The sequence below is a fragment of the Protopterus annectens genome, chromosome 2.part1 (assembly GCF_019279795.1).
Source record: "Protopterus annectens isolate FY-2018-M chromosome 2.part1, PAN1.0, whole genome shotgun sequence".
NCBI classification, from domain to species: Eukaryota; Metazoa; Chordata; order Ceratodontiformes; family Protopteridae; genus Protopterus; species Protopterus annectens.
In genome coordinates, this window is record NC_056729.1 from 366,640,614 (window position 1) to 366,656,628 (window position 16,015).

A 16,015-nucleotide genomic window follows, 5' to 3' on the forward strand; every position below is an offset into this window, starting at 1 on the left:
TTGTCTGAGCAGTATAGTGGATTTTAAACAGGAACTACAAAAGAGCTAGAAATGGCCCAAAACAACCAATTACTACAGCTCTTGTGCTGAGGTCACTTCCTGCAGGGACTGGTAGACTGCTCAAGGCTCCCCACTCCCACTGGTGAGCAAAGAAATTTCCTTCTATCCAAGTAAGGTAATGGACAACACAGGAACTACACCACAGCCCAGAATACAGCAATGCCTGTAAACTGGTCTAAACTAGTCGAGGAGAGGCGGGAAAACAAGGATTATTTTTTTGTTTTTTTGATAGAAACACAAAGAAAATGCAGAAACAGTGATAAATCAGTTACACAGGCTGGCACACTTTAGTGGGCAGCCTCAACAGTTAAATTAAACAATCAAACAAACAAACTTTCGATCAAATTCGACTAAAAAGTAACTTTAAGTGCAGATTTTAAAATAATGCAGCAAACAGCTAAAAAACAGTTTAAGCTTGTTCAGGGTAAGCTACAGAAGCTATTCCAAGTAAAAAAACAGCAAAGATACTTAAATCCAGAAAGTAGTCGCTTTTCTGAGTTCTCTGTAGCTAGGACCACTCTGCAGGACCACGAGGAGCTTGTCTGAGCAGTATAGCCAGAAAAAACGCCCAGAGGCGGATTTTAAACAGGGAACTACAAAAGAGCTAGAAATGGTCCAAAACAACCAATTACTACAGCTCTTGTGCTGAGGTCACTTCCTACAGGGACAGGTAGGCTGCTCAAGGCTCCCTACTCCCACTGGTGAGCAAAGAAACTTCCTTCTATCCAAGTAAGGTAATGGACAACACAGGAACTACACCACAGCCCAGAATACAGCAATGCCTGTAAACTAGTCTAAACTAGTCGAGGAGGCGGAAAACAAGGATTTTTTTTGTTTTGTTTTTTGATAGAAACACACAGAAAATGCAGAAACAGTGATAAATCAGTTACACAGGCTAGCACACTTTAGTGGGCAGCCTCAACAGTTAAATTAAACAAACAAACAAACTTTCGATCAAATTCGACTAAAAAGTAACTTTAAGTGCAGATTTTAAAATAATGCAGCAAACAGCTAAAAAACAGTTTAAAATTGTTCAGGGTAAGCTACAGAAGCTATTCCAAGTAAAAAAACAGCAAAGATACTTAAATCCAGAAAGTAGTCGCTTTTCTATGTTCTCTGTAGCTAGGACCACTCTGCAGGACCACGAGGAGCTTGTCTGAGCAGTATAGCCAGAAACAAACATTTTCATCTCATTTACTAACAATATAGGTAATGCTTAATCTCCAAGCTTAATGACCAATGTCTGTGACTGAAATTAAAAAAATATATATACATATATATATATATATATATATATATATATATATATATATATATATATATATATAGTCTGAAGGCTCCCAGCTCATGCACAGGTTTGAATGGAACTGGAAAATTTGCTGGGCACTGCAAGATATCTCCAGACAATTCAATTCTGTCACACATGCCACAAAGCTTCTACTATTACAACAGTTGCCCACTGCTTCATGTCACCCCTTACCAGTGAAACATGCTTGTCTTCCATCTTGAATTCTTATCATTGGGAAGCACTCTGTTGTATAAACAAGGTGATTAGCACCTTCTGATGTAACGTAAGTCTATGAGCTCTTAACAAGCTACTGCCTGTGGTACAGCGTTTGATGCTCTTAGCTTTCATTTGCTTACTGTGTGACCTTGAGCTAGTCACTTAACCAGACAGTGTTTTGGGACATTTGAGAATTTGGGCTAGGCTAATTAATGGTCCACTGGACACCATGCCTAGTAACTACTAGTGAACCTATGAACCTTTGCAGAGGCTTAAAACTTTCTCTGCACTAACAGTGGGAGTGTTTTTTTCAAATGTGCTAAATGTATCCGATCCCCAAATTTTGGAGTACTGTGCCTCTGTCCTAACCTGCTTTGTTTTAGTACTTTCAATAAGATCCCATTTTAAAGTCTCTTGTTCAGAAACTATGCTGACTAATATAAATAAGAAGTCAGCGTTCTCTGTACTGAATTATCACTGCAAACTATGCCAGCTTTAACTTTCTTTCATGCACAGGGGAGAACTGGAATTATTTGTTTGGCCTTTATCATTTCCAGTCTCCAATTGGTGATCCTCCTTGAGGATATAGAATCTGAAATGATCGCACCTTGCATAATTTTTATGATTATCAACCTTGGATCTCAGTAACTTATTCTGTGCCTGCAAACATTCAGTTTGGGCCTTAACTTCCATGAAGTGCCCACTCAAATTCACAGTAAAGGCCTTTATATGTGTCACTTTGTTACAATATCCTGAATTAACTCTTTTAGGTTTCTAAATTAATGATATATTGAGAACTGCAAATTAATAATTGTACATTTTATTTTTTTGCTAAATAGCAAAGCACAACAATATTTATGCACAACAAACAAATTTGTATACAGTCCCAAGATATAATGCTATCTGGTTGAGCACATCTAAACTGCAAGTATTTAAAAAGCAATTCCTAAGAAGAAATAGAGAACCACTTCTTTAATTGTGAATTTCTGAAAACCAGTTTCTTCACTATAGTAAGCACTTTCATCTTTATGAAAAAATACAACGTGAACCATGTTTATGAAGTGTTTCTGCACTCTAATGCAACTTAAGAACATATTTTGAACAGTTTTTTTACACTGTCACTAAATAATGACGTACATTTAAGTTTCAGACTTTATATTCTTCAGAAAATTTGTATCAGTGTAAAACCTGCTATTCTATTAACTTTATAAGTTTATAAGAGAAATATTTAAAATTTGTCTCTGATTTTTGAAATTTGCTCCAACCCCCCCATCCCATCCCATTATATTTTGGCTTTGGTCAAAAATTTTGCACTAAGATGTTGGGAGGTATGTTTCTAATGATGCTGAACATGGTACTATGTCAAATGTCATGCTCACTGAAATTTAAGTACATCACATCTATAACCCTTTTCCACTTTGCTGCATATATTATACAGATAGTATTTTTTATAACCCCAAAACAAAGAAAGAAACTGGAAAAAATATATGGTTAATATAACTTCTCTTCTCCTTTAAATACTCAAAAGTATTTAATTTTGAAGATCTGCTGTTTTGCAGCATTTTTCCATGAAAATTCTGCATTTATTTTCTTACTTTTCATTAGGCTTTTACTTTTTTTACTTTTTGCTTACTTTTGCATCAGTACAACATTTTTCTGGGATTCATTGATAACATATTGCAAGTCTGTGCAGTAATAATTTTTAGGAAAGTTGCTATAAGAAATAGCTCACAGCTAATCAGACATCTATTAGGGGTGTTAAGCAATGGACCATATAAGAAAACAGAGGTGCAGTGATTGTGGAACAAATGTCACTAGGCTGCTTTGTGGCTGAGCTACACCAGGGAAGATGTCTGATGTGATGGAAGTCATAGATAAGGCAGGTGAGCACACCTGAGGCACTGCACGATCACACATCTCATCTTGATCTGACACAAGAAGGGCAGAATAGTAATGGCTACCAGAAAGAAGAAACCGTGTGTGTGCAGCAAAGTGCAAGCTCTGTTCATCATATAAAGGAGGAAATGGGATAGATGGGACAGTGAAAATGGGGAGAACAGGAAGCAGAGAGAAACCAAAAGAGTATCATAATGTATGAAAGGTAGGACGTTAGATATTCCCAAGGAGTAAATGGATTTATGACACAGTCGCCTTGCATTTCCTATGATCTTGTGTACCTATGAAGGAAGAAAGAATGGCAGTTTATATATAGAAATAGATAATTTAGTAAGATTTACAAAGGAATAGTAGGTGGGGAAGGTAGTGAGGAAATAGATGTGATTGGTATAGATGGAAAACAGCAGGTAGCAGATGACAGCCAAACATATAACACAGACTCCAACAGACAGAGATAATATACACACAGTGGGTGAGGAGGACAGTAAATTGACTCAGAAACACAGGCTGAGATCAAGTGGTGATGGGGAGGGTTGGATAACAAACAATGGATGGGGGATGACACATAAGAGAGGAAAACAATCCCATATGGGAGTAGTGTGGGGTCCTGGTATATTAGATGCCAAGCTTACATATAGGGCAATAAAACCAGGCATCACTCAGCTGAGTGATGATGTTATAGGCTTGTTCCTTGTATGATAGCCCACCAGGTAGGACATGGTGGTTGCATGACTCACCTAGCCATTCCAGAAAGTATTCCACATTTCATTTCAGAGGCAGGCATCCAATTGCTAGAACAACTCATCAGCAAGTAGCATCTGCAGATAATGCTGGGTGGTCAGAAGAGTTCCATCCTGTCCACTTTCAAAGGAGAAGCCTTTGTTGTCCCTCAAGAGAAGCAGATACTGAAGTTGCCAGTGATACCCCCCCCCAGCTGACAGATAGATCTGGTGGCAACTGGACACCAAGCACCAGAGGTATTGGTGGTGCAACCCCAAGTTAATCATTGACTCATCTCCTGTTTGAATTTTGGACCCAGAAAAGAATGAGAAAATGGGAAGAAATTGACTCCACACATGTGCTATAAACTGGCAGTGACATCATATACTCCTCTCTGTTTCAGAACAGATGTACCCATCCTCTGTACCTCCCAACCATATTCAGCAGTTGCATCTTCACCACTGGAAGTCAAAGTATACTATCTTATGTTTATATGTGCAACAGTTAAGATAACAGAACACAATGGGAGTGATAAAATGCTTACAGTATATCTCAAACTTCCTCTTCTAAAATTATGCCTCCAACCAATACGGCTGGTCAGTGTGGTGTCACTTCATGTTACTGTTCCAATGCCAGCACGGTTCGCCAGAATAGGTGATGCCAATAGTATCACTCACCATTCCAAAAGCTTATGCCAGACATTCACCTTCTGCAATGGCCATTATAATTGACCAGCATATACTTCCTGAAGTTCTTTTGCAGGCATAATGGGAAAATCCTGCTTTCTCTAGCACATCACATTGGAGCCCAACATTCACCACATGAATTAGACATGGTCAGTCACTCAGGTCCACTCAGTGTGCAAAATTATTACCACATACACATGGATGTGCAGTAATAAGTCATGTATCATGCAGCATAACATCACACTGTGGTGCTCCTAAAACACATCAGTAGCATTTGCATACTGGACACCTATTTTGTGGTCACTGTGATGTGCATCTCACATCCAGACTAGTTAAAGTGTATGATCCACTGCAACTCAAGCATGTGCAACTCACTGTAGACAGGATGTCATACCTTATCCTTACAACATATAAATCCCCCTCCATGTTCCAGAAAACCCATACTACCTATCTCAATGTACTAGAGTCCCTCACCGTTCAACCGAATAAGATATTCATGGGGATCTCAACTACCCCACTATAGATTGGGAATCCTACACCACTTCTAATGCACAAGCCCATTGAGTCCGAAACTTTGTTAATACCAACATCCTGGAACAGGTGGCCCATTCTCCCACCAGGGGTACAAACATCCTTGACCTTGTTCTCACAAACATGGGAGGCCAATGTTCCTCACCCAATGTAATATCTCCACTTGTCAGATCTGATCATAAGGCAGTATTACTTGAAGTAAAAATTAAATCCGGGAATCCAACAAAACCAAAAATGTTTAGGAACTATTCCAAGGCTAACCTCTCTCTACTAAGTAACACCTTGCCTAAATTTCAAGTAATCCAAACCCGGTAAACACCACAGAATATACTGAGCTATTCACAAAATCTCTGTACAGCCATATTGTTAGCTGTATAGAGTGAGCTGTGCCCATTTGTATTAAGAATAAGACAAACTCAAAAGACAAGCCACCCTGGGATCACAGTGTCAATTGGTCATACAATAAAATAAAAAAATCTTGTCCAAGCATAGCAGGAACAAAGCTATACATACTAAAAGCCCCTGACCAATCTAAACAGGCAGCTAAGAGGGTTAATTAATACTTCAAAGGCTATATTTGAAGAAAAAATAGATTATCAGGCAAAGGACAACCACAGCTATGTCTGTAACTTCAGAGGAAATAGGTAAGAACTTATTGTAAATAGCATAACCCACACTGAACCAGAGTCCATTGCCAACCTTTTGACTGACAAGTTCTGCTCAAATTTCGCCCCCACTCCCCACCAAAAGTCCAAAGAAAATACGACATAACACAATCACCTCAACCATTACTAGAGAACAGGTCATTAATGCACTTTACAAGACCAGAAACACTGCATTGATGGGCCCTGATAACATCCCAAAATGTTTAATAAACAGCATGAAATGTAACCTCTCTGGGCCACTTGAATCACTTTTCAACTGGAGCCTTCAGTCAGCTCTTGTGCTCAAGGAATGGAAGATGGCTACAGTCATTATCCTGCACAAAGGAGGTCCAAACACTGAACCCAGTAAATACAGGCCCATAAGTCTTACCAGCTTAATATGTAATGCCATGGAAATAATCATTATGGATATGATGAATGAGGACAGAGGTAACCTACAAACACTGGACCCATCACAGTTCAGCTTTGTCAAAGGAAGGTTATGCCTATTAAATCTGGTGGACTTTTTTGAAAATGTCACCAAAGCAGTGGCTGAAGGTAAGACTGTGCATATAGCTTACCTCAACCTGGCCAAGGCATTTGATACAATACCACACTCAGGCATTATAGAAAACCTTACTAATTTAGGTATAAATCCTTTTATCACCCACTGGATAGCCAACTGGCTCATTGATAGGACACAGGAGGTCAAAATAGGTGAGGCCATCTCTACCAAGAGGCCAGTCACTAGCAGAGTCCCCCAGTGATTGGTACCAGGTCCACTCCTTTTTGGCATCCATTTCTCTGAAATGGAAGCAAATGCTGAATATTTATGGCTAAGTAAGTGTGCAGATGATTACAAGCTGGGGGTTATCATCAATTCCCCTGCAGACACTAGCTTTCTTCAAGAAGGCCTATCTCTGACTAGCAAATGGTACCAAATTCATAGTCTTAAACTCCCTGCTAAGAAATGCACAATTGTACCCTTTGGGAAATTAACCATCCTGGCTAATTACCATGCTGATAATACACCCCTAAGAGTCAACCCAGTGGTCAGGGATCTGGGTACACACATAGACAGTAGTCTTACCTTCGACCACCATGTGGCCACAGTGATGAGCAAGTCCTTATATGTTGTGCAACTTATAAGTAAAAGCATGGCATCTAGGTACAAAGATATCATTATCCCATTGTACTCCACCCTTATCCAACCAATCATAGAGTACAATGCTGACCAGGCATATGCAGCGACTAGAGCGACCTTGAAGGTTCCTTACAAAATGAATACAAGGTGTAATCAACCTGCCTTATGAAGAGCGCAAGTCCTTTCCTCTACTCAGTCTCCTATAGATTGTTGAGGGGTGATCTATGCTTGGCTTACAAGGCATCCGCAAAGTCTACATTTATGAATCTCCTACATATTCATAAGTCAAGGTGTACCAGAAATACAAGGTCTAGGGACCTGAATTTTGTCTGTGACTTAAACGGTACATGCTGGAGAGATAGATGTGTGCTCCAGAGACTGCCCCTTCTATGGAACAGGCTTTCCATCCATGTAAAGCTGAGTTCCTCTATTACCCAGTTTAAGCACAACCTAGACAAGTGGATGGGGGACAGGAAATTTACACCAGGCCTGGCACTCATGTCCCTTATGGACAGAGGTAGTTTATAAATGCCTGGCCCTCAGTGTCCTATTTGGATGCAGGACATTATTATTCTTTCTGTCTACCTATCTGTCTATCTACCTGTCTACCTACCTATCTATCTATCTATCTATCTATCTATCTATCTATCTATCTATCTATCTATCTATCTATCTATCTATCTATCTATCTATCTATCTATCTATCTGTTTCCTGGTATTTAAAAATTAATCCGTTTTTGGCTTTTTATCAAGTCTTAACTCTAATCCCAAAATGCAGGTACTTGCTTATGTGAATATTTTTAAAGAAAATGACCAGCTGTCACATTGTCTTTATTGGTAAGACAAAGTTTCATTAGAAAGTCGCTCAACAACATGACATGAAGGTATGTCTGTGAGGGAGATAAATATATGTTGAGTGGATCCTCCTTCTTCCTAGCCACTGTATAGATAGTGCATTCTCAAAAATAACCAAATAGTTCTGGAAAAGATTTAATTGGTAATGAACAACATTGCCAAAATGAAATTTGCTACAAAAAATATAGTACTTTCAGGGCAAAATAATTACACCAATAACAAACCTGAAAACTGTAATGGTAAGACTATATATAAGTAAATGGGTATGGAAATCTTATGGCAAAAACCTGTAATCTTTTGCAGCTCAACTTAGCTTGTCAGAATACTTATGTTGTATATGTCTCATATTTGCAACTTATGGGTCATAGGTAAATCACATGTCTTTAAAGAGGCCAGAATTATACTACCCTTATAGAAAAACAGTATCAATTAACATATTTTCTCTTCACATCTGGTATGGTATTGAAACAAATTGGTGATAGTGTTACTTTATACCCCTTTAAGATGCAGCAGTGACCAGCAAGGTAGTACTACATGGAAACTAGAGACTGTGCGCAGTTTGAAGGATGCAGGACATCTGTTCCTCCAGAGATGCTGTACTAGTCACACAAATGTATACACACAGGCATGGTAGGCCTGTAATGGGTATAACTATTGGTACCAGTCACACAGATGTACTGCACAGCAGACATGGTAGGCCTGCAATGGGTGTAACTATTGGTAATAGTCACACAGATGTATACACAACAGGCACGGTAGGCCTGTAATGGGTGTAACTATTGGTACCAGTCATACAAATGCACAGCAGGCATGCTAGGCCTGTAATGGGTATAACTGTTGGTACCAGTCTCACAGATGTACAGCACAGCAGGCATGGTAGGCCTGTAATAGGTATAACTATTGGTACCAGTCACACAGATGTACTGCACAGCAGGCATGGTAGGCCTGTAATGGGTATAACTATTGGTACCAGTCACACAGATGTACTGCACAGCAGGCATGGTAGGCCTGTAATGGGTATAACTATTAGTACCAGTCACACAGATGTATTCACACCAGGCATGGAAGGCCTGTAATGGGTATAACTATTCGTTCCAGTCAGACAGATGTATACACAACAGCCATAATAGGCCTGTAATGGGTATAACTGTTGGTACCAGTCACATAGATGTATACACAGCAGGCATGGTAGGCCTGTAATGGATATAACTATTGGTACCAGGCACACAGATGTACTGCACAACAGGCACGGTAGGCCATTAATGGGTATGACTATTAGCATACACATTTTCATGTAGTTCTCATGTCTTTATTGGTTTTAAATGTGCAGGTTAATATGGTATATACAAGGGCAAGAGCAGAAAGTGTAGAAAAGGTGAATGTGGGGGTGATTGAAATTGCATCCATAGGAATTTGTGCATTGCTGATTCATACTGATGTGTAGCTATATATGTGCTGTCGATACTTCTGTCTAATATTCTACAACTAATATCACTGGCCCATTGTTTCCTGATCTTCAGCAGAGTAGTTTTCATGCTTTTTATAGGCCATTTTCTAAACACACTTCATGCAAGGAAATACAATTTTATGGAGGTAAATTTTGGTGGGTATAATTTCATGTTGTAGTTACTCATACATACAAGTACAAAAGAAAATTAACCTAAATGGATATTCCCTTTCTCTCAAGGTGGATAACCTTGAAGTTAAAATATATAAATGATTGGAGGGCAGAGCCCCCCATATTTGTCAGTGTAAGGTGGCTTGTCCTGCTATAAAAAATATTTGTTTAGGTTAATTCCATTTCATAGCTATGAATATCTACAAATCATCACACTGTGTGGATTACAGGAATAATAAACTCTGGTAATCAGAAAACATGCAGTTAACTAAATGTTGTTTTGCAGTTGTTACTTGTAAATTCAAAAAGAACATCACTATCTTATTTTCAGTCAGAGTTTTTAGATGGTAGATTATTTATTTAACATTTGTTTAGCAGAAAAGTCCGACTGTGCAGAACCCATTTTCATCAGAAGCCCAGGGAAAACGCTCCAGATGCATGCCTTTAGAATGTGGGAGGAAACTGGAGTACCCATAGAGAACCCCCACAAACACAGGGATGTCCTGCAGACTCCGCACAGAGAGCACCCCGGCCAAGAATAGAACCAGAGTATCTCTTGCTGTGAGGTGGCAATGCTAACTGCTGCACTACTGTGCCACCCGTGCATACTCATTACTAAACATGTCACATTAATTATTTTATGAAGTCATCCAGAGGAATTACAGCAATAATCTTTCATAACAAGTTGTTCAAAGTGGACACTCCCCCACCCCCACATACACACTGGGATGGTTGTCTAACAAGCACCATTCAAACATATATTAAAAAGCATGTAAGAAGAATAAAACAAGAGTAAATAATCTCAAACAACAAACACATGATAACATTTAAATGTAAATACACACACACCATAAACTGATTATGAGAGTAAGGGTTAGACCACATTCATTAGTCTAATATTGTTGTAAACAAACATAATTTTGTGCGAGTGACATTGAGACTGTATCAAATAAGTCAAAAACTTTGTCTGGAATTTGAGTAGCCTGATGATGTACCACCAACTGATCCATTTTTGTGTGTGGGATTACTGTCTTAATTCAAGCGCTGTATCTGCATCTTATTGTATTCTTTTACTGCTTTAAATACACTTTTAATTTCTAGTTTGCAGGAGAAGCTTGCGGGAATGTCACCTTGATGCTGAATGGATCTGTAGGAGGAGGAGCATTCAGAGAAGACAGGTAAAACAAAATGCCCACTGCATTTCTTGGAAAGTCTGTGCACCATTTTAATTAACCAGATTAATTTTATATTGGCTTGTTCTTTAGTGTTATTCTGAGAAAAAAGGAAAGATTATTCTTATTTTGGGCTTTGTTTGGTGCACCTGCTCTCTCAATCTCTTTCTCTCGCTCTCTCTCTCTCTCTTTCTCTGTGGATTCAGAAAATGATAGAAAAGGGTATTACAACAAAAACAGACAACAATTTCAACACTAACGAAGTAAAAGGACATGTAAAATTTAAACTTCACTTTTTCTTTGTTTTAGGTCTGATATTTTAAAATAATTCAGAGAATTAATGACATGCCACTGATAAAATGTTGCATCTACCATTTTTTATCTGTTACTATAGCAATAACCTACGCCTGGGTGTGAGTAATGCTGGATTTACCCACGGTTGGTGTGGTTTGGTCAGAAGGACGAAGCCTGAGTGGCCAAAGAAAGACAACCATGGGTAAATCCAGCATTACCCACACCCTGAAGTGGGTTATTGTTATTATACAATGACATTATTTAAGAAAAAATATAATTACTTTTCTTAAATAATGGCATTGTATAATGCCTCCTTGCAGCCCTTCCATAGCTGTCTGGTATTCTGCGGCAGTTTTGATGTACTGCGCATGCGTATGCCTACGCAGTACACCAGAGCTGTGGGCAAAAACAATGGAGAAAGAAAGATCTCCGTTGCTTTTTACAAACTGTTTCGCTATGTTAAATGGGTTTAACATAGCGAGACAGTGTGAAGCAACGGAGATCTTGCGTTCTCCGTTGCTGTAACAAAAGAGTTATAGTAATGGAAAAAGTCCGGGCGATTGGACCTTTTTCTATTACTATAACTCTGATTTACAACGTGCATGCTGACCAATCAGCATGCACCTTTTTTGAATATTAATGGGGGGTCATTGTATAATAGTAGTCCCATGCATTCTGAAATCCTCCTGCTCTTTTTATGAAGATTTATTATGAGGTTCTACATCAAAGAGTTAGAAAAAACAAAGTTCTTAGTTAAGTCTGTGAAATATTCAGAACACAGCAGTTGTTCAGAAGCAAAACACTGAGTCTTCTGTCTATTTAAGAGCTGTCATCTGATGAAGTTAATAACTTCAGTACATATTCTTGTGCAGAGATACCTGTCAATTGATTGGCAGCACTTTCACTGAGTGCTAAACAATCAAAAGAAAAGGAACGGGGCAAGATTTGTTAAACCTCAGAGGTAACTTTTTGCAAAGGGGAGCAAACCACCCTAGGGGACATCCCCACACCCACAAAACTTAAATATATCTACTCTGAGGTCTCATAAAAGTGTAGGAAAAATAAAGGTCCAGTAATGATGAAAATTGTTTCACTCATTTTCATTCAGTCATTCATCACTTAATGAAAGTGATGTCAGTCAAATGGCAAGAAATCTGCTGTGCACATTGTGTTGGTTTCAGGTACTTTGTGGTACAATGAAAAGCTTTATTTATCCTAAGAAGAAAAAGATGATTTAAAACAATGCCCAACAACTGGCAGTTGCATTCCACATCCACATATTATAAACCTTAAAAGGGAGTATAAATCTGAGCCAGAGAATGGAATATATTTAGTCATGTAAGAATAGAGTTTCTTTTGAAAACGTTTGCACCACAGAACACATTACAGTATGAATACTTGATACTTGACTTTACACTGACACAATAAATACATAGGCCACACTTGTCTCTTGTTCTGATGCATATGTAGGTAAATGTTTATGAAATAAATCAGCTGAATGATATCTTTCAGTTACATAAATATTGAACTGAAATATGGTAGTTTGCTTGGCACAACATGGGAACAAATCCTTAACTATGATTTAAGTGACCCACTATTGATTCACAACTCAGGCACATCTAGGAGATTGTGAGGAGGGACAAGAGAAATAAGGATGCTTTGGCTGCTCACCTCTCTGATGGGTGATGGCTGTGAAGACACTTGAAGTACATGTGCTGCTACCAAAGGCATGGTGGATGCCAGGACTCAAAATAGCTGTCAAGATAAGCCTGCCTGTAGGCATAGGAGGAATCAATGCTTTGGAAGGGATAGAAGATGCTCCTAGACTGTACCTCATTGTAGACAGTGACCTTTGAAATTAATGGCTATTACATAGGGAGGTAGGGCATCCAGTGACATTGCAGAATAATACTTCTAACCACAGCTATGGCCGATCTCTTTTCCCTCTGGTATGGTACTATCGCCACAGTTATAGTAGTGGCATTGCAATCCTAGCCAGGGGATTCAACTACTTAATGCTACTAAACAATAGAGCCTTGAACAGAGGTGAAATAGGACTTATAGAGGGCTGCCACAGAAGCACAATCCGTAGTCCTAATTGTTTAAAATAGGCTGTTAAAAAGAATACGGTAATTGAAAGATGATGTATAGCCTGATAAATATTCACTCTAGACCAAGTAAACTAAACTTTTAGGCCTTAAGTATTCTTTGTTAGATACCTGATTCATAGTCTGATAAATATTGACTATAGACCAAGTAAATTAAACTTTTAGGCCTTAAGTATTCTTTGTTATATACCTGGTTCATAGTCTGATAAATATTGACTATAGACCAAGTAAACTAAACTTTTAGGCCTTAAAGTATTGTTTGTTAGATACCTGGTTCATAGTCTGATAAATATTGACTATAGACCAAACAATTTTTGGTACTTAATAAATAAGCACCTATACAGGCATGTCTAAGGGTAAGCTCCTGGTGTTTTCTCCTGTCTACCTGATGCATCTGGGCATCTTGGGGCAATGCAACAATTGTCTCATGTACACAGACAACCCTCTCCTCCTACCTCCCAACACTACAGCCTGTGAGAGATGCACTTATATAGCCAAACTGGAAGCAAAGCTCTCGTCACCCAAGACTGGACTAGACAGTCAAGAGGAGAAGGTAAACACTTGCACCACACCACACTCATCACATAGTGCCTTAAAACCTACACCACCAAAACACACACATAGAAACACAAAACACACACCTACATTTGTGGAGGCTCTCAATAAAAATCTACCCAAGCAACAGGGACCTACAAAGCAGAAATGCAAGCAACCTCCAACCTACAACACAACCCAAATGACACAGCCCACAAACTCAGTGTGCCACTCAACCACAGCCCATAAGGCATAACAACATACCTAACACTCTAGTCATAGGTGACTCTATAGTCAGGCACACTGATGTTGCACTCACCAGGCTAAAAAAGGAGAAAGTTACTGTCAGCTGCCTGTCGGGTACCAGGATCCGCCACATAACACACACACACACTCAGGTCACTCCACAATAAGTACAAATATGACTCTGTCATTGTCCATGTTAGTGTGAATGACCTGAGACGTATCTCCCTGGACTACATGAAAAAAGACACAGAGGAGCTGTCCGATCTTGTACCCCAGGCAGGTATGACCCTAGCTCTGAGTAGCATCCTGCCATCACCCAGTTATTCTAAAATTGTATATTTGTTGCTGTCTGTGCTACTGCACAAAACTCAGAGTCTGGTAACTTGACTTCAAAATCATGTCTCTCAAGAACTATAGCAAACCATGGAATACAGGGTGACAGTCCCCAGTATGTATATATTTTCCATATGTGTCTGTTTTATGGAAAGTATAGTCAGAAGGCATAGTTAATTTTCTAGGAAAAAAATACATTTAGGTAGAAAATACCATTTTATAACAATTTATCCTGTTAATGAAAATGAAAACCTTTTCTAGACCAGAACCTCTTCTAAGTAATATTGTAATTTTTTTCAAAGTTGAGTGCTATAAGAATATGTTGCCTTATACAACAGATTAAGGTGTATAAACCTATCTGCAAATGGAACTGCAGGACTGGAAATTTTCTTTGTTTCAAAATTTACAAGCTTGAATTTTGTCTTAATATCTTTTTAGCCAAGTATATTTTGTAGATTATGCGCTACCCCGAAAGAAAACCTTAGCTCTATGAGCACCTGATATCTTTAGCAACAGTCATTTGCACAAATATATTTTTGAAGGGATACACTAGTACATATAGGTTTTCTTAGTGTATTTTCCATGATTAAATTTAGTAAGACTTTAATTTTCATGATGAACAAGGACAAGGCAAGGGTGTCACTGTCTCACCCCATTTGCTTTAGCAAAGTATGGAGATTTCTGACTATTAATTGACAGATATGTTTCAGTGGCTGCCACGGTGGTGCAGCAGTTAGCGTTGCCACCTCACAGCAAGAGGTTCTCTGGTTCAATCCTCGGCTGGGGTGCCTTCTGTGCAGAGTCTGCATGTCCTCCCTGTGGTCGCGTGGGTTTCCTCCGGGTGCTCCGGTTTCCTCCCACATCCCAAAGACATGCTGTAGGTGGATTGGACACTCTAAATTGGCCTTAGGTGTGAGTGTGTGCATGTGTGTGCCTTCTGTGGATGGTTGGGTGCCAGGCTGGCAACTCAACACTGTAAAACTCTACTGCCAATCATGAGCGGACAGTGATCTGCTGTGGCGACCCCTAACCGGGAAAAAGCCGAAAGAAGAATTGACAGAAATGTTTCAGTGTTTTTAAAATAAGATTTGAATAACACTGATTAACTGCTTGTGAATTGTAATACGTTCTATGACTAGATATATTAGATCTCTTTTAATAAGATTAAATGCTTTATGCATGTTTATGGTAAATCCCCAAATCCTTATTTACAGTTTTTTTGTAAATACCTGAGTAATAATTGACCATTATTGTTAATCATGATGAGAGATTCCCTCTATGAACAAATCAAAACTGCCGTGGTGAGACTACCTGATGAATAATCCAGACAGGACATGAGTTAACAATGCTGACTATGATTTTATAATGCAAATTAAACAAAGAAACTAGGTAAAAATAATTTAGTGTGCAGTTGGTTTCTGTTCATCTCTGTCTAAAAGGATCATCCCTGCCAAATTCTCATAAGGAACTGGCAACCTTTTTAGAAAAGTATGTGAATGAATAATTTGAATATGTATGGAGATACAATATTCTGAAGGAATTTTATCTGACCCAGGAGTATTTTGTTTAATCTTTTATAGCCAATAATACTTTTTGCATAGTGAAATCTGACAAACTGAGTGCTGTAGCTTAAGGTATTCCTTCAGAAGAAATTATTCCAAATGTTGTGT

General features: G+C 38.7%; 1 protein-coding gene across 2 annotated transcripts in view; it reads left to right on the forward strand.

The window, feature by feature from the left end:
• Positions 1-16,015, forward strand: part of LOC122794069 (ADP-ribosyl cyclase/cyclic ADP-ribose hydrolase 2-like) — a 459,871-nt gene that overhangs the window by 418,648 nt on the left and 25,208 nt on the right. For both annotated transcript variants that reach the window (XM_044062206.1, XM_044062205.1), the window contains exon 5: positions 10,760-10,836. In XM_044062206.1, the coding sequence (XP_043918141.1) occupies positions 10,760-10,836 (77 nt within the window). The remainder of the gene's footprint in view (positions 1-10,759; positions 10,837-16,015) is intronic.